Source organism: Gossypium hirsutum, chromosome D11 (genome assembly GCF_007990345.1).
Source record: "Gossypium hirsutum isolate 1008001.06 chromosome D11, Gossypium_hirsutum_v2.1, whole genome shotgun sequence".
Classification (NCBI taxonomy): domain Eukaryota; kingdom Viridiplantae; phylum Streptophyta; class Magnoliopsida; order Malvales; family Malvaceae; genus Gossypium; species Gossypium hirsutum.
In genome coordinates, this window is record NC_053447.1 from 57394934 (window position 1) to 57421954 (window position 27021).

The window sequence follows — 27021 nt, forward strand, 5'->3', positions numbered from 1 at the left end:
TTTTTGCTAAATTCGTTAGTAGTTGATGATTTTTAACGTGAAACTATAAAACCACTCAAGTCGAATTTTTTTTTCAATTTTCAATGTTAAACTCTAAAAATATTTTCTACCACGAATCAAGTAAAGTTTTGAATGTTTTCTGGGTAATTGTTGAAATCAGTTTTCAATACATTGGTGTAACTCGTCCAGATTCAGCTTAAACTTCTAGCCCAAGTTTTGAGTGTTACATTAAAATAAATAGCAAAAACTTCTAAAAGTACGAATCGAACCTCTGACCTCAAGCATAGACACAGAGCACATAGTCACAGATACATAGATTTAACTAAGCTAGTATTTCTTAGTCAAACATTCAAATTTTGGGGCGTTATAGTTTAAGTCAGATGCAATGAAAAGAGAACTGTGTTTGTGGATTTTACAGTATCTTCTCTTTTTCTTCTTCTTCTTTTTCTGTTGCTACTGCTATTAGGGTTTTTTTTAATTTCTTCTTAAATTGGGTGGGTTTTCATCGTGGACATATCCAATACGGCCAGTTAACTGGCCGTGTCAGCTAGTTAACTGGCCACGTCAATTGTCCTGTTAGGTTTGTAACAGAAAATGTTAGTGGGTGACTGGTTTGTCACTTTTCGATAACGTTTGTGAACGATTATCATTTTTCGAAAGTTGAGTCATTGAATTGAAACCAGAGTGACTGTTTTGTCAGTTACATAAAAGTTGAGTGACTGTTGGTGTAATTTACCCTTTTTTTTAATATCAATCTCATTATAGATTCTTATCATATCTATTATTTTTGATACAATGCCTAAAACTATCCATCCTCCCTCCTCAATCCTTAAATAGGAGTATAATGCGCTTTAGCACACTCAAACCTACGTCCTCCTACGCTGGCAATAATACCGATATCAATCGAGTTAAAACTCAATCGATAAAAAAAAACCAAAATATTAAAAATAAGAAATTCTTAAAATAAATAATTGTTTCTAGATTCTGTTAAAATAGTTTTTGCTTCACTCCCCCTTCTACCAATAAAATAGTTGTCTTATAGAATATTTAAACAAAATTCAAACATATGCCTGTTAAAAACCAAATATTTGGTCTTTCTCTTCACAAAGTCAAGTTGTATTTCCCCCCTTTTTATAGCTTATTTTTTGGGGTTCAAGTATAAAATTTTAGAATTATATGTTATAAAATACAATATTTTTAGGGGAATTGCTATTCAGTCCTTAAACAAACGTGTTGTGTCTTAACTGCTTTTCCTCCTAACCCACCGAATATTCCTCTCTTCTATTCCGTTCCTTTCTCTCTATAAATCCCCCCGTCCCCCTTCTTAACTCCCTAAACCAAATCAAGAAAAAGAAAAGAAAAGAAAAGTCCCCCCTTAAAAATCGACCAAAACAGAAAACCCAGATCATAAAAAGCTCCCTAAAATGTTGAGTGAAACATTGAAGAACAAGTACCAATTATGTGAAGAGATCGGAAGAGGGCGGTTTGGGGTTATCTCTCGAGTGTTTTGCCCTTCAACCCAATCCTCCTTCGCCTGTAAATCCATCGACAAACGCCTCCTTTCCGACCCCACCGATCGAGAATGTCTGGAGAACGAACCCAAAATCATGACCCTTTTGTCTCCTCACTCCAACATCGTTCAAATCTACGACATGTTTGAATCCGATGATACCCTTCAACTCATCATCGATCTCTGCCAGCCTTTTACCCTCTACGACAAGATTCTGGAACCCGATATGTCTGAACCTAAAGCCGCGGCTTACATGCAACAGCTTATGTTGGGTTTGGCTCATTGTCACAGGTTTGGGATCGTTCATAGAGATATTAAACCTGATAACATTTTTTTCGACTTCAGAGGTAATTTGAAGATTGGGGATTTCGGGTCTTCCACATGGTTAGGGGAAGTTGGGACCGCCGATGGGTTGGTGGGTACGCCTTATTATGTAGCGCCGGAAGTTGTGATGGGTAGGGCTTACAATGAGAAGGCTGATGTGTGGAGTGCGGGTGTGGTTTTGTACGTTATGTTAGCCGGTGTTCCACCGTTTTACGGTGAAACGGCGGAGGAGATTTTCGAGGCTGTTCTGAGAGGGAATTTAAGGTTTCCATCTAGGATTTTCAGGTCAGTCTCTGCTGAGGTTAAGGACTTGTTGAGGAAGATGATTTGCAGAGATGTTTCCAGGAGATGGTCTGCTGAACAAGTCCTGAGTAAGTTCTTTTATTTTCTCTCTTCATTTTAATCTCTTTGTTTGGGGCTTTTTACATATTGAAATCAATTGGCAATTTGGGTTGATCTTGGTTTATTGAAATTTGCTTGTTATGAAATGCAGGGCACCCATGGATCTTGAATGGAGGGGAAACAATTTCAATGGACTGATTTAATCAAAGCATTGGAAAGAGCATAAATAAGAGCTTATTAGGAACACCCCCTCCCCCTCGCCTCCTTCCCCTTCCCCTCCCCCTCCCCCCCCCAAAAAAAAAAAGAAAAAGAAAAAGAAGAGAGCTTATCAATGTAAATATTAGGCACTGTCTGCATATCAAGAATCCCCATAAGAAGGGTCCCCCAAGTAATCATCTCTACAAAGCAAAAGTCAAAATCAAGCAAAGCTTCCCGTTTTGCAAGGCCATGGAAGTTATACACAAGAGAGCAGAGTTTCATCACATGGGGGGGTCCAAACCAACCACCATAATCAACCTACCAGTCTTTATTAATATCTTTTTTGGTTTTTTGTTTTTGTTTTTGGTTAATGTTTTTAAGAACTAAGCATATAGAGTGTACATAGATAAAAACAGTAAGTTGAGACTCGACCTCCTGTACTTGTGTTTTTTTATTAATGAAAGTACGAAGGAAGTGAGAAAAGCCTCTTCTTTTCATATATTAATATACATAAAAATAAGGGTATCTCTTTAACTTTTTCATTTATCTTTCATTTTTGGAATCTCCATCTCTGGGAATCCAAATGTTGATGGTGCATGTGTACTAATAGCATGTACTTGAGCATATACTGAAGAACAAAACTGGGTTTCAAGGAATCTGCAGAATTGTTGCAAAGGCAATGTGATTGTGAAGTGGCATATGATATGACTATTCTTTCCACATTGACATTTGACAAAAGTATATATGAAATGAAATTTTTAAATTCCATAACTTTTGTGAAAGTCATAGGTAGAAGCTTGACACTAAAGAATCAAAATATTGGGGAACAAGCTTTGCATGTTGGCATATGCTTTGGTTTATTCCCTTTCCCTAAGAAAAACTTGTAGAAGATAATTCTTAGTTGAATTTTTTTTTTTGTTAAGAAAGGGTCATAACTTACACATGGATTTGTATAGCATTTTATAGCTTGTAGAATGGGAAACACACTAGTGATTTCACTTTCATACTCTTAAAATCTCAATGGGAAGCAAAACTCCTTTAATATTATGTTTTCTATCTATAGAATTACAAACATACGAGATTTGAGTGAGTTTTAGAATTTCTTTGATTTTAACTACTAAAAATGGTGTCCATTGATGTAGACTGGTTGTACAAGGTGAAGAAGAGAGGAGTTATTGAAATCCAGAACATTTAAGATGGCAGGTGGATGAAATTAATGAATGAAAAAGAATGGCACTTATCAAGGCTTTTATGATACCTTTTTTAAATAATAATAATAACTCAAGCCCTATTATCAAAACTTTGAATATATGCTTTTAGAACCAATCTATTTTGAACATGAATCCTGGAATCTTTAACACCTGGCATGTGCAAGTGGGGGAAAAAACATGCAATCCTACTTAGATCTGATACCAGTTTGCAGTATCCACTACAAGTTTTTTAATTAATAAATAAAAAGAAAAAGAAATTTTTTTCCTAGAGGACAATATTCTCCTTCAATTTTCTGTTCATGGGTCCTCACACGGCTTCATTTTTAAAGTTTGGTTAAAAAAAAAAACCATGCAAGTATAAAGAAATGTATTGGTAGATCAGTGAAGTAACATATCATATGGTAGTTGATAATGAAGAGAAGAAAAATAATGGTAGTTGGTAGAATATAATAATAAAAATATAATTTTTTAAGGCTCACATGCATACCATATGGCAACATCTTTGATAAGTTATCACACTTCTTAATTACACCACAAAATTTATGGATAAAAACCTAATCAATATTCTTAAGAGACAATTTAAATTATTTCATAATAAAGTGTAACTTTTGCAGGAATAAAATTATAAGGGGCCAAATTACATTTCTTGTAATACTAAAGATTTAATCTGTTTTATGGGACCAAAACACAAGAAGAAGATGAGCAAAGAGACATTGTAATGACTTTAGGGAAAAATTTTCTTGGCAACCAAACAAAGAATTAGACCCACTCCATGTGCCACCTGCAAAATTTAGGTCCCACCATGTGACTACTATAGTTTTTTTTTTATTTCCAAATATTTTCTTAAATTTTATGGATAATTTAATGCTAAATTATTTGTGGTTGAAAGGGTTCATATTGGTCTTTGTCAATATTGATGACTTCTGTTGTCTTCATAATTGTTTTTTCTTATTCAAATTTCACTTATTTAATCTTTATTATGACGTGTTTAGAAATCTGGAATCAAAGGACTCATCTAGAATAGTAGAATGTATACAATAAAAATACACTGAAATTAAAATCAATAATATTTGTGAAAAAACCATGAATAGAAAAGATTCTAAAAACCATAACAGGATAAAAACAGTGAATAAAAGAGCAGACAGGAACAGCCGTAGGATGGGTTAGGTTTGGACTTAGTAGGAAACATAGTACATTAAAGTTGTGAAGTTATATGTAAGAAATTGTGAAAAGCAATGGTGTTTTCGAGGAGCTTACGTGCCTCAAATTTGGTTCAAGATGTCGACATTTCATTGTGTTTGCTAATCACAATTTCTTATATTTAATTTGAATTTCCCCTTCTTTCTAGAACTCCTAATAAAACAACATTTTAAATAGAAAAAGAAAAGCCATTTTCTTTGACCATTGATAAGTTATCCCTGGTCACTTATTAACTAAGTTTTTTTCTATAATTAAATTACACGGTTTTAGATGACTCTTTCACTTCAAATCTATTTATAATTTTAAAAATTCGAAAATGAGAATTTACAATGAATTTTTTTTAAAGCATCGTAAAATAGTAAAAGTAAGCTCGAAAAGATAAAGGCATTTGAATTGAACAAAAAAAATACAAGAAAACAATATACACCAAGTGTTTGAGTAAATGCTCTCAAATATATTTTTTAACTCAAGAATAAAATATGATGGGATGAAGTGATAACAAATGATGGGGAAGATATTTATTTATAATTAAGCACCCCAAATCTAATGGTACAGATTGAACTACATCAACGATTGAGATTAATGTCTATTTACAATATTAAGATTTACATTAATTATCTTGCTAACTCTAATTTTAAAGGGGTGTTTCATTGGATTACTAAGGTTTTAAGTAAATAGGTTTCTCCATGAATTTTATGAATCGGGTCAATTCAAATATGTCAAATGAGCTCTATTTATACTTCATATTATTTGTTGTTTGGTACTTATTATTAAAATAAGGAATAAAATACAAATAAAATGTTAATATAATAATTTTTATGGCTTATAAATGTTTGATAAGAGTATGGGAATATAAATGTTTGTACGATTTAGGTTACGGAGGATGTGACACTCATCAACTTCGGTGTAAAGCAACAAGGAAAGGAAAAATCTGGTGTTTTCCACCCACAGAAAAAGATGGAGAATAAAGTTTGAGAAGGGACATTTGTTTTGAAAAATGCCCTCTTTGTTGGATATTTTTGCTAAAATATTAATTTCTAGAATTCCAAAATCAGGTGGAAATTGGATCTACACCCAAATATTGGACGGTCTTTTTATTTTATTTTTTGATTGGTTGTTTTATGTAGAAAAGAAAATGTCTGCTTTCAATACCACAATAAATTTTTTAAAAAATTATAGAAATTCAGTTGGGTGGAACATCCATTAAATATTAAATTTGGTAGTGTGATTAAACAAAGTGTTAGGATTAGGGTTTGGACATGACAGGGGACCTAACCCCATATTTATTGTGCAAATATCTCAATTATTTGTATTTTATATTTTTAAAATTGGGACAAAACAAATCCAGCAAAGCTCACATGTTTTGGGGTTATTGCGGTTTGGTCAGATAATCAGAGTTTTGGTGACCATCACCCTTCTTTTTCAATTACAAATCTTTTAAAAATTGAAAACAAAACCTTTTAACGTGTAATCAATATTACTTCACTCCAGGATTGGATTGGTATTGAAAAACACATATTTATTTATTTGGTTCTTAAGTTTTATAAAATAGTTAGTTTTAGTCTTTTATTTAATTTCTTTTTGTCCTTTTTTAACTATTAAGTTTGTATTTTTTTATCAAATCATCTCAAAATAGATAGAAAAGTTAACATATATTAACTTTATTGATATGGCATCCACATGTATACCACATTAGCAATTAAAAAAAATTAAAATTATTAAAATATTTTTTTATAATTTTATACCTTTTAATTTTTACAATTATTTTTTTGAATTTTTAAAATTAATTAATTGTTGACATAGCATCCACGTGTATGTCATGTTAACAAATTTAACCGCCATTGAATTTTCTATCAATTTTGGGGTAATGTGACAAATAATGCAAGTTTAAGGGTTAAAAAAGATGAAAAATTAAACGATAATTTTGTAAAGTTGAAGGGCCAAATAGATAATTATGTTGTCCAAAATAAGTTTGAAATTGATTTAAAATACAAAACATTACCTTCGGTTGAAAATAAGAAGATGTCTAAAATTTTTATCCAAAACTATTAAAATAAGATTAAATAGTTGAAATAAGTAGATTTTAAAATAACATAATTGGATTGAGTATAACAAGTGGTGTTAGGAGATAAATTATTAAATAAAACCTAAAAAAGACATACAAAGAAATTATTAAATGTGAACTATGATGGGAATAAAATTAAAATTCAAGTATTAAAGTAAAATGAGGGAACTTAATTAAGGATTTTTTGGGCCGCAAAATAAATTAAAATTTCAATGGGTTCTAGATTTTTCTTTTGTGAATAAATAAGGTGACAGTTTCTTGGAAAAATTCTCCAGAGAACTAGAAAAGTGCATGTGCTTATATTTAATAACTTGCATAAGTCGTATAAAATTTCTACTAAATTTGTCCCCACCCATTCCATATGGTAACCATCTTTTGACTTGTGTTCAATTACACTGCTTCAAAATGCCCGCCTTCCTAAGAAAATCCCACAATTTCTGCTTCATCTCTAACTGTTTCTTTTTTTTTGTTGCCCGAGGTATTCACCGGAATAAGCTCAATGGTTAACTCTCTGCGTTCAGTAAAGTTATTTTATATGCAAAACGAAAATTAAACATTGAACCACTAGTTAAGGTAAAAGAGATCTTTATTATCTCATCTAACTTCCGTTGTTTTATTATTAAACTATTGTGTCAACTTTCATTATTATTTTATTAAATCACACTTATACGAGTTAATTAATTAAAAAAATATTACTTTCCTTCTAAAATACATAATGGCATACTAACTTGAGACATCCCAACTTCAATTATGTGTATTATTTTTAAACTTTTTACCATGTGGATATTCTCTAGAATTATTTTAATTTAAACTTAAATATATTTTAATTATTAATCTGATAGTACGCTTAATTCTAATTCAAGTATATATGGTTTATAATTATAATTTTAAGCTTTTTATTGAATAATCTTAAAGTCCTTTTTTCTATCAATTTGAGGGATTTATTTTAAAAAAAAATATTTTTCACTCAACATCAAATCAAATAGAAAAAAAAAAGTATTTGTTGATTTCATTAATAACAAGTATACTTCTTATCATTAAGCCAAAATTTGTTAAGTAATTCTTTCTATTAATTTGATAAATTTTAAAATTTATTTTTGAAATATTTCTTACAAAAATTAAATCAAATTAAAAAAAAAGTTATTTTGATAAAGGGTAGAAATATTTCTTTATGGATTTATAGTCAAATCTCAGTCACTTAAGGAACAAGAATTCTAGTCAAAACAGTTGTGTGTAAATGTGTTCAAACATTACACAGAACTTGGACTGTTTCCAAGTTGAGAATTTCAATTTTGGATATATTTTTACTAAAATCAAGGCCCATACATTTTGGGTTGTCACTTCAACTCAGAGGACTGTCCACTAAACTTTTTTCTCTTACTCACATATATGAAACAAAAAAAGAAGAAGAAGAAGTCCTAGATGACATATATTAAGGGAATATATGATCCATGAATTTTAATTTCAATATCACTTATTTGACTTCTAAATATTTTGTTTTAGGTCTCAAATTCTACCATACCAACAATTTTCTATGATAAATGTCTACCATAATTCAAGGATGGTTAATAATTATTTTTATATTATTAAAATAATCAAACCAGTTTAAAATATAATAGTGTATAAAAAATACCTTGAAAGTTATTCTTTTCAAGTGCAATTTAGTTCCAAACAAAATATTTTATTTACAGAATGATCAAGATTTTAAATATATTAAGTACGTTAAATAATAAATGATATTTTTTTAAATAATAAATGTTAACTCTATTCCAATTTGGCCTTAAATAATTGTATAATGATGTTTTTTTACGCAAGTTATCGAAATTGTATAATGTGAATTATTTATATTTAATATATCAAATTTTATACTCTTAATTTTTTAATTAAATATATAAAAGGTATAATGGTTTGTTTAGCCCTCTAACTTTGCAGTCATTTAAATTTTCACCTCTTTTAGACCTTAAACTTGTATTATTTATCAAATCACCCCAAAATATATGAAAAAAGTTAATATATGTTAACGTTATTGATTTGCATTCAAGTTAAGAGAATTGTGTCAAATGTGTACCCAAATATTTCATATTCATATCTTCTTAAAATTCCTCTTTATCTATCATTATTATTTCCAATATTTATTTTCTTAAATACAATAGTGTTTGAAGAAGATCTAATATTCATCTTCTATTATTGTCTCTTACATGCAATAAGATTAATAATAACTATTGCAAATTGCAAATTGCAAATTATTGGAAACTAGAATGTTTTGCCCATGACCAAGGGTTTGAGAATCATGTATTTAAATATTTGTTAATATATATGTATATATATATTGATGTAAAATCTATACCTTTAATATAAAGATTAAATGGTTGGAAGTATTTATTTACTAATCAAAGGTTATTAAAAATAGGTTTTAGAAAATCATCAAAAATTTAAATCAAGTGATAAATCCATAAAATTAAAATTTATCTTCATTTTTTTTTATCAATAAGTTTACTAGTATCTTTTTACTTGAAAAAGAAGAAATGCTAATAACCAAAAAATATATAAGATAGAGTTCATTACGTTTTAAGAAATAAAATTCAAAGTTTAACTTTACCAATCACCACATATTTATATGCAACATAAATAGATTGAATATTTAATTTTTTTCATTATACCCCATATATATATATATATATTAAAGATTGTCTTCAGCCAAATTATGATCTTGATTATTTTATTATATTTAAATTTGAGATTTAATTTTTATATTTTTATTTCATAAATTTTAAATTTGAGAAATTTTCTGTTAGAATAATTTTCTTAAAAAAATTCACATTAATGTCTTAATCTGATTTAACAATAAATTACTATATCATCTTGGGGATTAATTGAGAATTATCTCACAGTTTAACAAGACTCTAAGAAGATGAAATTGAAAATATACAACAATTATCTTCTTTTCTATTATGTCTTTAGACCTCGAAACAAGATAGCAGTTTAGTAAATCATTAATTTTAATGAGAGGTAATAAATACAAGCTCGTTATTTGGTTTTATCTTGTGTTCCATTTTGGACCGAATTCTGAGAGGAAGAATTGAATTTGAATTTGAAGCGCTAAATACAAGCAGCCAGCCATAAAAAACAACTAAAACATCATCTGAAATCAATGTATTTTTATTTGTCAACCTGCTTATCTCACTGATGATGCCCAAAACCCTTTGGGTTTCACTTGCTTTCTCTTTCCCTTTCGCTCTTTGTTTTTGGACTTTTCCCTCTTATATATATAAACAAATGAACGTTTCTTTTTTTAAAAATTTAAGAAAATACTTTGATTAATAGGAGCCATAAATAATAAAAATATAAGGACATAATATATAGTACAAAAGATAAATATGACATTTTAAATTGATGCACAAATAGCATGTAGAATAATTTGCAAAGAGGTGAAAGAAAAACTACCCATAACCACAATATAGGAAGAATTTAGACACAAATTAGAGATGCATTATGTTGATCAAATCGCTAAAAATTGAATTCTAGCCTCGCTATCATCACACCAATCTAACGATGAACTTTGGTCAACCAAGAAACTACTACCAAGAGCTCCAAGAAAACCTTTGCATTAATGATGCACAAAAGACCAAATCTCAGATGGACTATCCTACTCCTCTCGGATTTCACTTTTATCAATACACCACTATGCTTTATCATGACAATGCCTTCCAATAATAGTTTTGTTAGGGATCAACCCGATTAAGCAACGAACAAGTAAAAAATAGCAGAAGAAATTGAGAAATTGAACACACAAATTTAACGTGGAAAAATCCCTCAAAAGAGGATAAAAAGCCATAGGCAAATATAATTTTACTATAATGACAAAAGAACAAATAGTACAAAAGATGGAGATAAAAACTAAACCCCGAAACCCAAAAATCAAAGAACCCTCAAAACGTAAACACAAAATTCTCCAAAAGTATTATGAGTTCTAATATTTTAATGGGTGTATTTTCTAAGGTTGTAAAAGAGCCTATTTATAGGCTAAATTTGTAAGTCAAATAATAACAACATAATCTAGATTAATTAGAGTTCAAAGAAAACAAATAAACATAGTTTAATTGGGAGATTATCTCTCAAATTTGACTGAAATATGATGCATACTCAACAAATCTCCACCTTGACTTATATTTCCACAACGCCATCTTTGCCAAAGCCCGCCACGGGCCTATCTTGAACTATGTAGGGAATTAACTGAGTCGAATCTGGGCTTAGAAGCTGGAAAACTTCTAGCCTTCGACTGTGCACTGCCAAATCAAAACTAACCCGAGTATGATTTTCACGAACACAACGCCCTAACTTTTCAAAACTTGCATCCAAAAGAGAACATCTCTTAAACGAAATGGTCATCCCTTTTTCCCTCCTATGACCAAGTTGCATCCGCTCCAAACGAGTTCACTTCAACCCTATAACGGACGAAGGACGTCTGATTTCACCGGTTAGACTTTCCAAACGAGATCCCCTGCTCTACTCGATGTTGATTCTACAACCTTTCGAGTCTAAAATTGTAACACCCCACACTCGGCCTAGACATTATGGTCGGATTATGGAGGTTAGTTTATGCAAAAAGAGATGAATGTTTGACTTGATGGAAACCAATTTCATCCAAAGGAAAATTCAATTAGATTATGCTTTTGAAAATCACAGCGACTTTCTGATATCACCGTTTTAATTTTGTAATTAAAAACCAAAACCAATGTATTTGGAAAAATTTGCGTGTTAAAGCATTTTGAGAGAATTTCAATTAACCTTGTAGCAGAAAACCTTTTAGCTTTTTGTATATAAAACTACGGTTCATTTTAATTATCTTAGGTTAAGCATTCCTAAATGATAAAAGCCTTCGTGTAATGAATATAAAAAATAATCCTAATGAACTAGATAGAAATTAGAATGTCCAATCAAAATAAAAACCCCTAAACAGTTCAAAATGTCCATAATAAAACAAATGAAAAAGTCTGTAGTGCTTAATTTAAATTTATGAAACTCGAGCTTCCAAGTCGCCGTCCATTCCTAAGTCGAAGGATTACCTGAAGCAAAGCATATAAATCGTGAGCTCTGAGCTCAGTGTGTGATTTGACCCAAAACTTCAATACAAGAAATCATAATCATCAATTTGTTTCATAGCGTATCAGATTTCATATCAAAATATATCTTATCATAACATATTATATTGTAACAAATCATATCATTTCATAACATAGTGTAACATATCATATGATATCATATCATGTCTTACCCCTATCCGCTTCACACCATCTCTGTCCAGCCAATCACACCATATAAGACTACTAGAGTTCATCCATCCAATCACACCAATAGGTGGCGGTGTGCCACTCGTATAAATGCAGTTGAGCTACCGTAAATAAATTTGCAGTCTAGCCGCCATAATTGCAGTATAAATTGCAATATAGCAGTTCCTCCATCATATCATATCCCATCCCGAAACACACAAAAATCATAATCATATATCATAAATCATATAGCATGCATACTTACAGATTTTCATATAAATCATAACATAACATAAGATTTAATGGTAACATTTCATATAAATTATTTCCTATGCGCACAACTCCACATTCAACCGAACTGTATGTGGAGAACCATTCTCTGTTGGGACACATGTGGAAAGAATATCTCGAATCTAGGATCCACTCGAACGTAAGCTCAGAGCTATCACTCGTTGACACTAACAAGAAATCATCACCGCTTTCGTCGGACAAATTAACACAGCTACATCTTCCTTGTTACTTTCAGCAACCCTTTTATTTTACAGTTTATAACAATCTGCTTTGATGTGACCTAACTTCTTACAGTATCGACACCTTTTGTCTCGCTTCTTTGATGCTACCAAAATGGAAGTTTGCCTATCTACCTTGTTATCTAAACCAAACTCATTGTCGAGTTTGTCTTTACTCAACAAATGACCTTTCACATCATCAAATGAGAGTTTGTCTACCATAAATCAAGGTCTCTTTGAAATACTTGTATAAAGAGGGTAAATAGCACAATAATAGCATTGCCTGATCTTCATCGTCAATCTTAACCTCAATAATTTTTAAATTATTCAAAAGAGTAATAAATTGACTAATGCGATCTCTAAGAAGTTTACCTTCGTTCATGTGAAATGTAAATAGACATTTTTTCAACATTAAACAGTTAGCCAGTGACTTAGTTGCATAAAGAGTTTCTAACCTTTTCCACAAGTCGGATGAGGTTTTATCCATCAATACCTTATTTGCGACGCACAACTGGATTGCAGACAGGGCCTTTTCATCAAGCTTTTCCTATTGTTTGATCTAGATTCCTAGGTTTTTTTAATGGTAATGACCTTTTTTAAGTCGGTCTAAACTAGAATTGCCATCATCTGAACTTGTCACAGATTGAAATTTGTGACACCATCGAACTTCTCAATGTCAAACCTTATTGCTGCCATATCTGAACATATAACATCCCAAAAGTCTTAAGTCTTGATTCGTTAATTTTATTCATAAATAAGTATGTGCTTCAATGGTTAAGTGATTTGGGTGTGAGCTTGAGGTCTTGAGTTCGAGTCTCGGTGGATTATTTTATTTCATTAATAGTTTTGTTAGACTGTCCTGTTGTGGAAGTTGGGTTTGTTTTAAACTCTAATAAGTAATGGGACAAAGATGAGAGTTAGTTGGTTAGGATTTGTTTTTATTATTTTATTTTTATCTTTTTTGTTATTTTATTATTTCTTTTGTTTGAAAAAAAAAGAGAGAGGAAAAATATCAAAATCCCTCCCCTTTTACACGTTCATTTTTGTTTTTCCCCACGTTATTTTTCTTTTTCCCATAATATTGTTTCTTCTTTTTCACGTGAGCTGGGTAGCAAAATTGTTCTTTTGGATTTTTGGTCTTTAGTTCCTTACTTTGGTTGTTGCTATTCAACGCGATAATAGTGTTTGATTGTGTAAGTTTCGTCTCATTCTCTTGTGTTGGAATTTTGCTTCTTTTGTTTTCAATTGTGTTGAGCTATGGTGGGTTTTGTATCGATGATAAACAATTGATTGGTTTTAGGTCAAGTTCGCGAAGAGAAGAATTCATCGGTGAATTAAGATTCGTGTGGGTGCTGTCTGCGCGCAAGGGTAAGTATTTGAAACAGTTATGAGTGCAAACTTTTAAGTGAATTTTTTTATGGTTGCGTTGTAGTCGAGTGGTTATTCGATATGAATTGAGGAATTAAGATTGATTTTGGGTGTTCTATTGTCAATTTTTAAGTTCTGGTTATCTTGTGGGAATGTTCGCATCAAAATCGAGTAAGGTGTGTAACGAGAAACTCGATAAATGACGATTGGTGAAAGCTGAAATTAGGGTCTATCGACGCCACACAGCCATGTGATAGGCCTTGTGTGACACGCGGGCTAGGCCATTTTGAGTCGTGTGGGCCACAGATGGGCGTGTGTGGGCCCTTTAGGCCACGCCGGTTAGGCCATTTTAAGTGTGTGGGTCATACGGGCGTTTGGGCTGAAATTTTAAAAGTTTTCCCTAAAGTCGTACATGTTGTCCTAATCGACATTGGGCCTTTCGTGTGGGGTCAGTATGTGTTTAAATAAGCTATTAAGAATGAAATCTGATAGTTTGATAGTGTGATACATGATGTAAATAACATCTAACATGTATGATCTGTTATATACCAGGTTCTATTATTGTTATACGAGTATGTATGTTATTAACCCATATAAACCATCATTTCATAAATTTGACATCAACTTTTACTATTTTTACAAACAAATCCCTAAATGCAAATTTCATAAAAAATCACTTTACAAAACTTGTTTATTTATTAACAGGGTTCCATAATCTACCATTTAATATCAAGAATCATACAAAAATTTTCATAACATAACCCTCAACCTTTAACAGTTTTACAAATTGACCCCGGACTAGCTAGATTAAGTTAAAACGATTCCGAAAACATAAAAATTATTAAAAATAAGACAAAACTACATACCATGCAAGAGAAGCAAGCTTAGCCGAATCTTGTGTTCATCAATGGTTTTTTATTTCTCTTACTTTCGGTTAGGAAAGAAGAAAAATAAAAGATGATACCATTTCTTTTCTTTTGTTTTAACTTTATTTACTTAATTACCATTTTGTCCTTTAAAAACATTCAAAATTTCAATAAAACTTTCCATGAATATCCGCTAACTATTCAAGTGGTCTAATTACCATCTAAGTCCTCACACTTTAAAGTTTCATAGCCATATGACCATTTTAACTAATGGAGTTCTATTTTTACACTTTTTACGATTAAGTCCTTTTCACTTAATTAATCATGCAAACATAAAAATTTCTTAACAAAATGTTAAAACGACCTTAATATACTACCAAAAACATTAAAATAATAATAAAATAAAAATTTACTCGTCGAATTTGTGGTCCTGAAACCACTGTTTTGATTTCACTAAAAACGGGCTGTTACACCTTTCGTTTGGTGTCGTTTTCACTCGTTTTCAACCTTGAACATGTCCCTACACCACTCATTCACACGTTAGGCCCCCAATGGAAATTTTGGCCAAATTGGGTCACAAAATGAGTAAAAATGAGACATTTACATTTATTAACTTAATATCTAAAAATTATGAAAAATTATGAAAAAGACATTACTTTTCTTGAGAATAAGCTCCTCAAGTATATCAAGAAACCCTATTTTTCCATATCAAATTACGCCAGATCAGTGTCTATGAAATTTCTCCTAAATTTTGGGTAAAAATGGTGAAATTGATGGAAAAGGACTAATTTGTAAAGAAAGCAAATTTTATCTCCTTTATCTTTTCCCACTCATATTGAAGTCATAGAGAAATGAAGAACTTTTTTCATTTTTCCTTTCTTTTTTATTAACTAAAAATGAATAAGATATCTTAATAAAATATTATTAAAATAATATTAAATTATATCACCTAATCAAATTTTAACACTGAGCCCATAATTATTGTAACTGCTCATTTTCAGTGGTGTAAAACAGTGGATTCGGGACCATGATTTCGACAAGTGAGTCGATGTTTTATTATTTATTTAATGTTTACAAGTATTTGTTAAAGTCATATTAAAATTTGGTTAAGAAATTTTAACGTTTAACTAGTTAATTAAGTATAAAGGACTAAATTATAAAAGCCATAAAAGTCCATCAGTATGAATTTTTATTGGTTAATAAGTTTAGTTAATAAAGTACAAGGGTTTATTAGGAAAATATACCATAATTAGAAGGTAGGTATAGTTGATGTTGTTTTATTATGTTAATATACATGTTTTATTAGTTAATTAGAATAAAAGACAAATTAAGTTATAATAAAATAAACAAAATAAGCATCATCTCTTTCATTGTTCTTTAACCCACTGAAAAACCACCATTAAAAAGAAAAGGAAAAGCTTGAAGCAACCTTACCATTCAATCAATTGTATGTAAGTATAACTAAGCCCGTTTTTAGTGATTTTTATGTTTTTGAGTTCATATTAGCTTAACCTAGCTAACCCGGGGGGTCAATTTGTAAACTTGTTAAAATTTTAGGGATTTACCATGAATAAATTGGGTATGTTTGTGAAATTATTTGATAGATTAATAAGGTTGGTAGTTAAATATAAGTATTTTGTTAAGTGATTTTTGATAATTTGATGTTTAAGGACCCATTTGTGAAAATAGTAAAATTTCATATAAATATTGTGTAATGATGAAAAATATGGGATGATTAGAAGGTTTAAGAAATTCAGCTATCATGGTTGGTAGCTAAAAATAGTAAATTTGCAAGTTTCGGGTTTAGGGACTAAATTACATAAAGGTTAAAATATTAGAGGTAATTGGTAAATTCACATTGATAAGGGTTATAGGTGTGAGTTAATTATTTTAATCTATTTGAATGGTTTAATTGAATGAATTTATTATCAAGATCAAGAAACGATCAATCAGATTGAAATCGAGGAAAAGCTAAAGTTTCGGACTAGTCGCCGACTTTGTTTTTTACAACCGTTTTAGTTGAGGTAAGTTCGTATAATGATTAAATTTATTACTTGATGTTTTGCATGAAATGCTAAATATTATGCTATGTATAACATATATTGATAGTTGTATGATTTTTTGGTATTATGGATCAAATTATGATGTTAATCAAATTGAACATTATCTTTGAAAAATGTGCATTTCATGGAAGTATGTTTGAAATGGTATAATGGAATGCAATTAAAGGATTTGGATATGTACAATGGTCCTGTTTGAACCTCGTGAATACTTAGGATACAAATGACATGTCATTAGGGGTTATTTACAGTTTCGGGTGCTAGTCTTGGATGTCCTACTAATGGCTGAGATCCTGCATTTGTTGCAGACTCCCCATAGCTCATGTGAGCAGCATCATGTACCTTAACATCCCGACCCACAGCTCGTGTGAGTAAGCCCTTTTCACAGCTCGTGTGAGTATTTACAGTTACATGTTACATTTACAGCTTGTGTGAGCATTTCCCGAGTATTTAATCTTATTTCATTTGGTTCAACGGATGACTAAAGCATAAAATAAATACATATGTATATGAAATGATCTATAATCTTGAAAGATGAAATGGAAAATGTTGATATGATTTCTTAAAGTTAAAAGAGTGTTTATTGAGTATATATGGATGAAGTATGTATTTGAAATGCTTATTATGAGATGTCTCATGTTTTGGTTGGATTTATATGTTCTTTGATACACCTATTAATCTTATGAAGTAGTGTGTATAGGAAAGAAAAGTATGCTCATGATCTAATAAAATTATGCTTGAATGGTTTAAACATAATATGTTTGGTAAGTTTAAGTTTTCATTATACGAGCTTACTAAGCTAATTGCTTATGATAGTTGTTTCTTTCTCTTTTCTGTAGATCATCGGAAAGCTCGACCGGTTGGAATCTTGTCGGAGCATATTCACACTACCGGTCTCTCATTTTAGTAGATTTTGGTTATTATGTTGATGGTTATAAATGGCATGTAATAGGTGTTTTAAGTTATTTTGCCAATATGGTGTGGTTTGAACATACTTATTGCCTACTTGTATATGTAGTTTTGGTTTGGCTTGTAAATGGCTAAGTTATGTGTTATATGAACACTATGGTTATGCTTTTTGAAAGTAGGATGGTTATGGTGGAATAGTGTGAGAATGAAATGACTATTTGATATCTTTGTTACATGTACAAGGTGTGAATTTGTAGCATTGTGTTTAAATTGGTTTGGTGTATAAATGACTATTTGTATCCGTCGCCGGATTAGGGTCACGAGGTATTACTGACCAAAACACAACTCAAAACAGTCTTTCATTTTAAATTATGCACAAATTATATCAACTCAATCCGAAAATTTTTAAACTCGAATAATAAGTAGCAGCTAAATCGTATAATTCACTTTCGCTCATATAGATCACTTAACCAACTAAAAACTAATCATGCTTTACTACTTTCAATACATAAGCAATTTATGCTTTAAAATTTAAACATATCAATATTATTTATTTAATTACCTATTCGACCCAATTAATATACATCATATCATAATACATATATTATATAACTCTAATAGCCGAACCTTATGACCAAAGATCATGGCACTCTGAAATTCAATCAATCAATACTCTTAACCTTTTTAAAATTTGTACCAAGCTATCATACATCAATAAAATATTGCATGCTTTATAAACCCATTATTCGAACCTATTTACTATCATATTCATACCATTTAAATATTTATAATATATTCAAGCTTCTATCATTACATCATATTTACTAAGCTTATGTCAAATCATCCATTGCATATATTTATTTCATTAGCAACTTCTAGCCATGCTATTTTATAAACTATGCACATATGCATAATAAGTCATAACAATCCACATCTTTAACTAATTATCAAACATATCATTTTATAAGATATATATATACATACGCATAGCACTCTAAAACAAAGCCATTTCTAAATTCAAATACCAAATCATGGCTAACCCAATTCATTAACTAATTTATACAAATAGCAATTTGTATGTTATGCATATGCGCACATTTACTTAGGTTAAGCTTTTCACACACCTTATTAGGCATACAAATAAAAAAAAATAAGCAAGCTTCATTATACAACCAAATACATTTGTAAACATTACCAACCTATGTGCATTACACCATAGCCACGTTAAACAATTTTTTTAACATAAGCAACAATTTTAAATACACCAATTCGCATGCTAATTGTCATGCCCCAACATATAAACACAACAAATCAGTTATCCCTATATTCGGTCATTAAATTTAGCCTCAAATGATAAAACCAAACTATTTTAGAACATGTAGTTAATTACCATTTCAAATTATACCCAAATAACCATTACACCATCAATGATATACTCATCTTTCTGTCTTCTTACCTATTTATTCATGCCGAATCATGTCATCATATAACACACAAAATAACCACATATCATACTTCCAAAATAAGTATAAGTCATACCACATACACATAAGCCATAATATTATAATCAAGCCATTTTCGCATGGCTATATATATGTATTCAAATTCATAACCAAACATATTTAATCTAGCCTATACATGCCATATGTTCAAAGTTTAAAACTTCAAAAGTACCGAATGATAGTCGATAGTGTGATGATGATCCTTGGCGATCCCCGAGCTCGTAACTTGCTTCCAAAATCTATAAAAAATCAATCGAACACAAACACAGTAAGCTTGGATAGCTTAGTAAGTCATAAGGAAATAAATCATCAAATGAACATTAGCATTATAATTTCAACTTGGCCGAATATAAACCATCTCATGTACACATAAATCACTCTTTTAACATGCATATTTATATCATCATCTCAAGTACTATACTTACCTTATTTTCATGAACATTTAACTTCTCATGTACCTGAACCATTTAGCTCGATTTCACATTCAATCTTAACTCGACATTGCCCATTGAACCATTCAAAATTATTAAGAATATTTGGATAGCTCCACAGTTCATACAATGCCACCATCCCAGACGTGGTCTTACATATAATCAAATATCATGCCACTGTCCCAGACAGGGTCTTACACGAAGTCATATATGATGCCAATGTCCTAGACATGGTCTTACACATAAATCTCAAGTCGATGCCAACGTCCCAGACGTGGTCTTACATGAAAATCTCAAATCGATGCCAACGTCCCAGACGTGGTCTTACACGAAATCACATACTGGAATCTTAGGGTTCGTACGGGGCATTTGGACGTCGTAATTCAACCGATTCATACTCGTAACAAATCATTCCATGCTAAATCCAATTCGGCAATGTAGTTATACATACATAAAATTCAATTCGGTTATGTACAAAATAAATTCATACAATTTAACATCATTTATTCACTTACGAACTTACCTCGGACGGAGATGAACGGATGGAATCGACTACTCGACCACTTTCGACTTCCCCCGATCTAATTCCGTTTTCTTTTGTTATTGATCTATATAAATTCAAATTTGGCTATTTAATAACACATTTCATTCAATTCAAACCATGAACACATAATTAGGGCATTTTGCACTTTAGCCCTTAAAATTCACATTTTTGATATTTTAGTCCCTATTTCATAAAATCACAAAATACACAAAATTTCATATTTCCCATGCTTGGCCGAATATTCATATAGTTCATATAAGTCCATATATTTCATTTATTTCACATTTTAACCCTTCAATTTCTCATTTTCACAAATTAGTCCATACTAAGCAAATTCATCAAAAATCACAATACAAAATATATTTATCTATCATCAAGCTTTCATTCTTTATCATTTAACATCACAAAACTTACAAAATCAACAATGACATAACTCAAATTCATCATTAAATTATGAAATTTAAGTATGGGCTTGATAAAACACAAAGCAACGACCTCAAAAACGTAAAAATTATCAAAAACCGAACAAATTACATACCTCAATCAAGCAAAATGAGTGTCGAACCTAGCCTGCTATTTTTTTATTTATTTTTATTTTGTAGATTCGGCAATGGGAAAGATGAACTTGCAAATTTTTTTATGTTTTATTTATTTTATTATCATTTAATATTCATTTACCAAATTAACCTTAATGAAATAATAATATAAAACAATTGAATCATGGACATAAATGTCCACTAGCCTTATAATGACATAATAACCTTTTAAGGACTTCCTATAAACCAAATCATAACAAATTCACATATTAACAATAAGAATGCCACTTTTACTTTTTATGCGATTTAGCCTTTTCCGCAAATTAAGCACACAAACGGATAAATTAAATCACGAAAATTTCACACATGTCAATTCACATACTATAAGCATGAAAAATAATATTAAAATATTTTTTTGACTCGAATTTGTGGTCCCGAAACCACTGTCTGACTAGGGTCTAAACTGAGTTATTACATTAGCGCCTAAGAAATGGAATGTGAGATGGCTTGCATTAGGGGTCATTTTGGTAGCAAACGACCTAGGACACGATCTGTCACACGACCGTGTGTTCTTTTTAATTTTAGGTAAAGGTTGGTTGACACGGTCTTGGAGAGTTACACGGCCTGTGACATGGTTGTGTGACCCTATTTAGAATACTTACACGGGGGGACACACGGGTTGGGACACGGCTAGACCTGTTCATGGGTCGGGCCACCTGGCCTGGCCCGAAGGCCAGCCTAGACCCAAAAAATGGGCTTGGACAAAAAAAATAAGGCCCGTTTAAAAACCAATCTGGGCCTCGAATAAGACATTTTTGGCCCGGGCCCGGCCCAAATTCACTAAAGGACAAAAAAAACCTATTTTTTATTTTTATTATTATTTTCTTATTGTTTTCTCCCTATTTTGCTACCATTGTACTATTATGTTGCTACTATTTTGTTGTTATTGTTTAGATATTGTATAAAACTTATTTTATTGTTAATTTTGTTATTATTTTAAAGACATTTGTTAATTTTGTTATTGTTTTAGAGGTATTTGCTTGTTAAGTTGCACCTATCTTAGTGTTAAGTAAGTTTTAAACCACAACAAAACCGATGTTATTAACTATCCTAAACTTATTATCACTACACCAAAACAGGTCTTTAGCGACGTTTTTTAGGCCTTTAGTGGCGCTTTTTAACGCCACTAAAGGTATTTGCGGCGCTTCCACAAGCGCCGCAAAAAAGGCCGCTAACGAAAACGTCACAAACGTTTGCAGCGTTTACAAACAAAAACGCCGCTAAAGACCATGTTCTTTGGCGACATTTTTCCTTAAGCGCGACTGTAGATCAAGACCTTTAGTGGCGCTTTTATCAAAACGCCACTTTAGAACAAACCTTTAGTGACGCTTCTTGCAAAAACGCCACTAAAAACATAACATTTTAAAATATTATTTTAATCAAATAATATTTATTTTTATGATAAATATTTTATTTTATTTTATTTTTTAAATTTGAACTTTAAATATACTTTGAAAGATAAATAAAAAAATTATTTAAATTAAATTTTCTAGAAAATTTTAACTTTAAAACTAAATATAAAAATTAATGAATTTAGTTTTAGAATTTAAAATAATAAATTAATAACACAATTAAAATCCAAAAGTTAGAACTCAAGTTGTCGTAAATATTAAAGTAAAAATAAAAATTTAGAATCAAAACTAAAATAAATAATACATATGAGAAACTGACTGACTAGTTAAACCTGCCTATGACCATACACATTGCCAGGTAATAAAAAATACAATGCAGCCTGCTGCACCATCTTTGCTCTGCAAGTTTCATTGAAGGCATTCCAAACTTTCTTCCCAAGTTTTCCAAACTCGTGTGCATCCCGCAAACTTTCTTCCCAAGGCTGAAACAATGTAGGAAGCAGTTTAAGATCAGCTTAAAGAATGTAGACTAATTTTCCCACAAATAACAGCAATCAAAGAGGCTATGAAAATAATTTAAACGATTGAATTTTGCAAAGTAATCACATCTTTCTTAACAAATTAGTAATTGTCATTGTGTGTCTTTCAATGCAACTAACAATCAAATATAATGTGCTAAAACAAAGCATGTATCTCAAAATAAAGGATACTGATTCATCAAAGATGTCTTTCCCACTCTGAAATTCAAGAAAAATATCAAAAGGAATTAAGGATACGACAATTACAAACAAATCAAGACTGCAAAAATAAAATAAAATAAAACATACCCACTATCACCACATAAAGGTATTTAACTCAATAAGGCATACTCAAACAATTAGCCACATAAAGGTTTAACATTCCTAGTAATTGAGGGGGGCAGAACAATTGGCTTGAAGCAAATATCGCAAAGGATTATAAAGAACTAATCAAATATCGCACAACAATGTGAGAAAAGGAAATCTTTAATCTATTCAATACCTTGAAGTAATTCTCCACAAAATTGGGATCCCCAAGAGTTGAATGCCGATGCTTGGAAGGTCCAATGACTGTTGATGTGGGTGATCCTCTTATACCATGATTGTCAAAACAATGGCTACTAACAGATGAAGAAGACTGTCCAGGATAGGAAATTAGTGTGGGTGATCGACCATTTCTCTATGCTTATCTCTTCTACTATTTAACCATAAACTGCAAACCAACTAAATGCATCAAAAAATATATTGTTGCAGCTCCTGCACATTAATAGGCAAATAGAAAATTAGTGAAGGCCCTAACATCATAGATTTAAACAAGCTAATTACTATAATAACATTAAAACATTAAATATACATACCCTTCTATTTTTTACTTACAATCAGGTAAACAGACGCAGAAATTTATATGATGTATGCAACCCCAAAAAGAAAAACAGAGAACAAACAGTTCCAACAAATTAATAAACCACACAATCTCATAGACATCTTTTACTTGAAATGCATTATATTGATTCATTAATGGGGAGCAGTGGTCTCTTTTTCCTTCTCGTCCTCTGTTTTGGAGAGGTAACCAGGAATTTTCTCCTTGATTTTCTCCAAAAATCCCTTCTTCTCTTTTGTCTCTCCTTTTTGTTTTTTGTTTTTTATCATTCTGCCAAAAGATGGGGCCTAGTCTTTCTGACTGTTGAAATTTAAACAAGCTAATTTATTTGTGGCTGAGCATACAAAATTTTCAAGTCCTCAAGTGGGAAATAAACTATGGTCGGCACAACATTCTTTCAAGGGTATTACTAGTTTTAAACCCTACACTCTCAAGTGGATAAACCTGAAAAACATAGTTTCTATGCTAATAGAACCAGATTCTACATTGTCTACGCATAGTGTCAGCAAAATAAACTGGAGAAAACCTGCAATTTCATATATATACCAATGACATCGAAATTTTAATTTATTTTTAATGTTCTCAGGTTGTTTCCCACTGATTGACAGGCAGAAAGTGAAAAAAAAAAAAAAGAGTAGACTCGGAGAATAAAAAACCAAGAGTAAAAAGGAAGGAACAAAATCCCTTTGAGATCTAAGGCCTTTTGTTTTGTTTTTCTTTTTCTACAACATTCCCCCCATTGCTCCCTCAAGAACTAATTATTAGTAATTTAGACAGTCAGAGACTCAATGATTAAAGAATAATATATATATGTATATAATTCACAGTTTCATACTCCATGTAATTCAACCCATGTTAATGATTTTGCGCCTGGCACTACTTGTTTTAGCAAGTTGCAACCACTGTTTATGCCTTTAAAAAGCTGATTTGCTTGAGAGTGCCTGGAACAAGAGGCAAAGATGTACATTACAAAGGAACCAGGGCTATTGCTTGTGCACAAATGAACTATAATGTCAATACTGTAACATGGTCAATTTAGAATAGCGGGCAACCGAGAAGGCAGATAAGAATATTTGACAGCAATGACTATAGTTTTGTAAGTAGTTCAATCAGTAACACAAGTCTTCTCCTCTGTCATAGCTGACAAAATAGTAAATATCTCTTCAATATTAGGTCTAATGACCTATAACGCTACTCTGAATTCGGTGTTCTAACTGCTAGTTTCGAATTTTTGAAAGAAAAGAAACACAAATATAGATACACATATATTTATCTATTTATCATCGAGCATATGAAATACGAGTTGTCCCACAATTTAAATATTATCATAGAAGCATGTTCTACTATAAGCTCAGTAAAATGGACATTGAACCACGGTCAATATATACTAACGTTATAGGTAATAATCTCCACAACTTCTGCATTGGCAAGCACATGCGTGGGAGAAACAAGATTACCATTGACCTGCAATGAGAAAGTCAAGCATTAAATTGGTGGCATTTGTTGTAGGCTGACACTAGAATTGGAAATTAGCAACATGCAATACAAAAGTACCTTCGCCGCCACCATTTTGTTTCCAATGTCGGTGTGTATCATGTAGGCATAATCAATAACAGTAGCCCCTCTAGGCAAATTTTTAATCTTCCCATCGCAAGAAATATTTATCAGAGCAGTAGTTCCCGCAAAATTATGGTAATATTTTAGCAGAAATAAAAGCCCAAATTATGGTTTACGAATTATCATACCTCTCCCCTTGGGGTAAAGACGAAGATACGACTGCGTAAGAGATCTCTGGTACAAATTCTCTAGAGCTCATGTTGCCAACCAACTCCTCTTGCCATTCTCTAATTGCATTGAGCCAACCAAGCTGGAGAAAAGAAAAAGCTTCATCCATAAAATTAGCATTCCTCTTGTCATCGTTTTTTTTCTTGGATGTGGGAAATTAGGGATTTTAGGGGGGAAAGTTGGGGATTTCAGAGGGGGGGGGAGTTTTACAGCTATTTTTATAAATTGAAAAATTTTTTTGCCGCGTTTTTATGCTATTGCTTATTTTTTTTCATTTTGAACAAAACGACGTGGTTTTGTTATTTTAAAAAGTTTTTATTTTATGTTTTATAAATTGATTTATTTTTTACGGTGTTTTTAAAAAAATGCCGCTATTACTTATCTTTAGTGGCGCTTTTATAAAAAACGCCATAATTTAATTTTGAACAAAAGTTTTGCTATTCTAAAAAGTTTTTATTTTGTTTTTTTATAAATTAATTTATTTTTTGCAGCGTTTTTTAAACGCCGCTATATATATATATATTTTTATTTTGAACAAAACGACGCCGTTTTGCTATTCTAAAAAGTTTTTATTTTTTTTTATAAATTGATTTATTTTTTGCGACGTTTTTATAAAAAAACGCCGCTATTTCATTTTGAACAAAAGGACGCCGTTTTGCTATTCTAAAAATTTTTTATTTTATTTTTTATAAATTGATTTATTTTTTGCGGCATTTTTATAAAAAACGCCGCTATTTCATTTTGAACAAAATGACACCGTTTTGCTATGCTAAAAATTTTTTATTTTATTTTTTATAAATTGATTTATTTTTTGCTGCGTTTTTATAAAAAACGCCGCTATTACTTACCTTTAGCGGCGTTTTTTATTGCAAAATTTTTTTCATTTTGAACAAAACGACGCCGTTTTGCTATTCTAAAATTTTTTTATTTTGTTTTTTATAAATTGATTTATTTTTTGCAGCGTTTTTATAAAAAAACGCGACTATTTCATTTTGAACAAAATGACACCGTTTTGCTATGCTAAAAATTTTTTATTTTATTTTTTATAAATTGATTTATTTTTTGCGGCGTTTTTATAAAAACCGCCGCTATTGCTTACCTTTAGCGGCTTTTTTATAAAAAAACGCTGCAAAATTTTTTTCATTTTGAACAAAACGACGCCGTTATGCTATTTTGGTTTTTATTAATTGATTTATTATTTGCGGCGTTTTTTATAAAAATGCCGCAAAATATTATTTCATTTTGAACAAAGTGACGCCGTTTTGCTATGCTAAAATTTTTTTATTTTGTTTTTTATAATTTGATTTTTTATAAAATAAAATAAAAAGTACTCTCAAAATAAATATTGTATATTTTAATAAGAAAACAAATGATAAAATGGTTGTAATTAATTATTAAGTTAGAATTATCTAAATTAAATAATTACCTATATATCCATATCATGTTTATTTCATTTTTATTTTTGTATTTTTTGTCCTCTCCAAAATAAATAATTATACATAAATATCCATATCAATCTATTACTTTTTTTTTTAACTTTTTTATTAATTCTATTTAAACTAATATTTAAATATATCAAAT

At 30.7% G+C, this 27021-nt stretch overlaps 1 protein-coding gene and 1 long non-coding RNA gene across 3 annotated transcripts; one reads left to right on the forward strand and one right to left on the reverse strand.

The window, feature by feature from the left end:
• Nucleotides 1-1193: 1193 nt before the first annotated feature.
• Nucleotides 1194-2873, forward strand: LOC107926832 (phosphoenolpyruvate carboxylase kinase 1). The gene is made up of 2 exons (XM_016857766.2): nucleotides 1194-2205; nucleotides 2328-2873. The coding sequence occupies exons 1-2, from the start codon at nucleotides 1425-1427 to the stop codon at nucleotides 2372-2374; spliced, it is 828 nt and encodes a 275-aa protein (XP_016713255.2). The 5' UTR covers nucleotides 1194-1424; the 3' UTR covers nucleotides 2375-2873.
• Nucleotides 2874-22490: 19617 nt separating this feature from the next.
• Nucleotides 22491-25662, reverse strand: LOC107926763 (uncharacterized). 2 transcript variants are annotated; one of them, XR_005920655.1, is made up of 6 exons: nucleotides 25401-25662; nucleotides 25210-25296; nucleotides 25048-25119; nucleotides 24491-24596; nucleotides 23278-23531; nucleotides 22491-22739 (listed from the first exon to the last, which is right to left on the reverse strand). It is a non-coding gene; the product is annotated as an uncharacterized lncRNA (long non-coding RNA). The 2 variants fall into 2 exon arrangements; XR_001692264.2 differs by lacking the exon at nucleotides 24491-24596 and having other exon boundaries at nucleotides 25401-25659.
• Between the last annotated feature and the right edge of the window lie 1359 nt (nucleotides 25663-27021).

Excerpts from the sequence above, each read along its gene's own strand:
- LOC107926832 (XM_016857766.2), top strand. The coding sequence starts at position 1,425 with ATGTTGAGTGAAACATTGAAGAACAAGTACCAATTATGTGAAGAGATC. Across the intron at positions 2,206-2,327 it reads GTCTGCTGAACAAGTCCTGA|GGCACCCATGGATCTTGAAT; the intron begins GTAAGTTCTTTT and ends TATGAAATGCAG.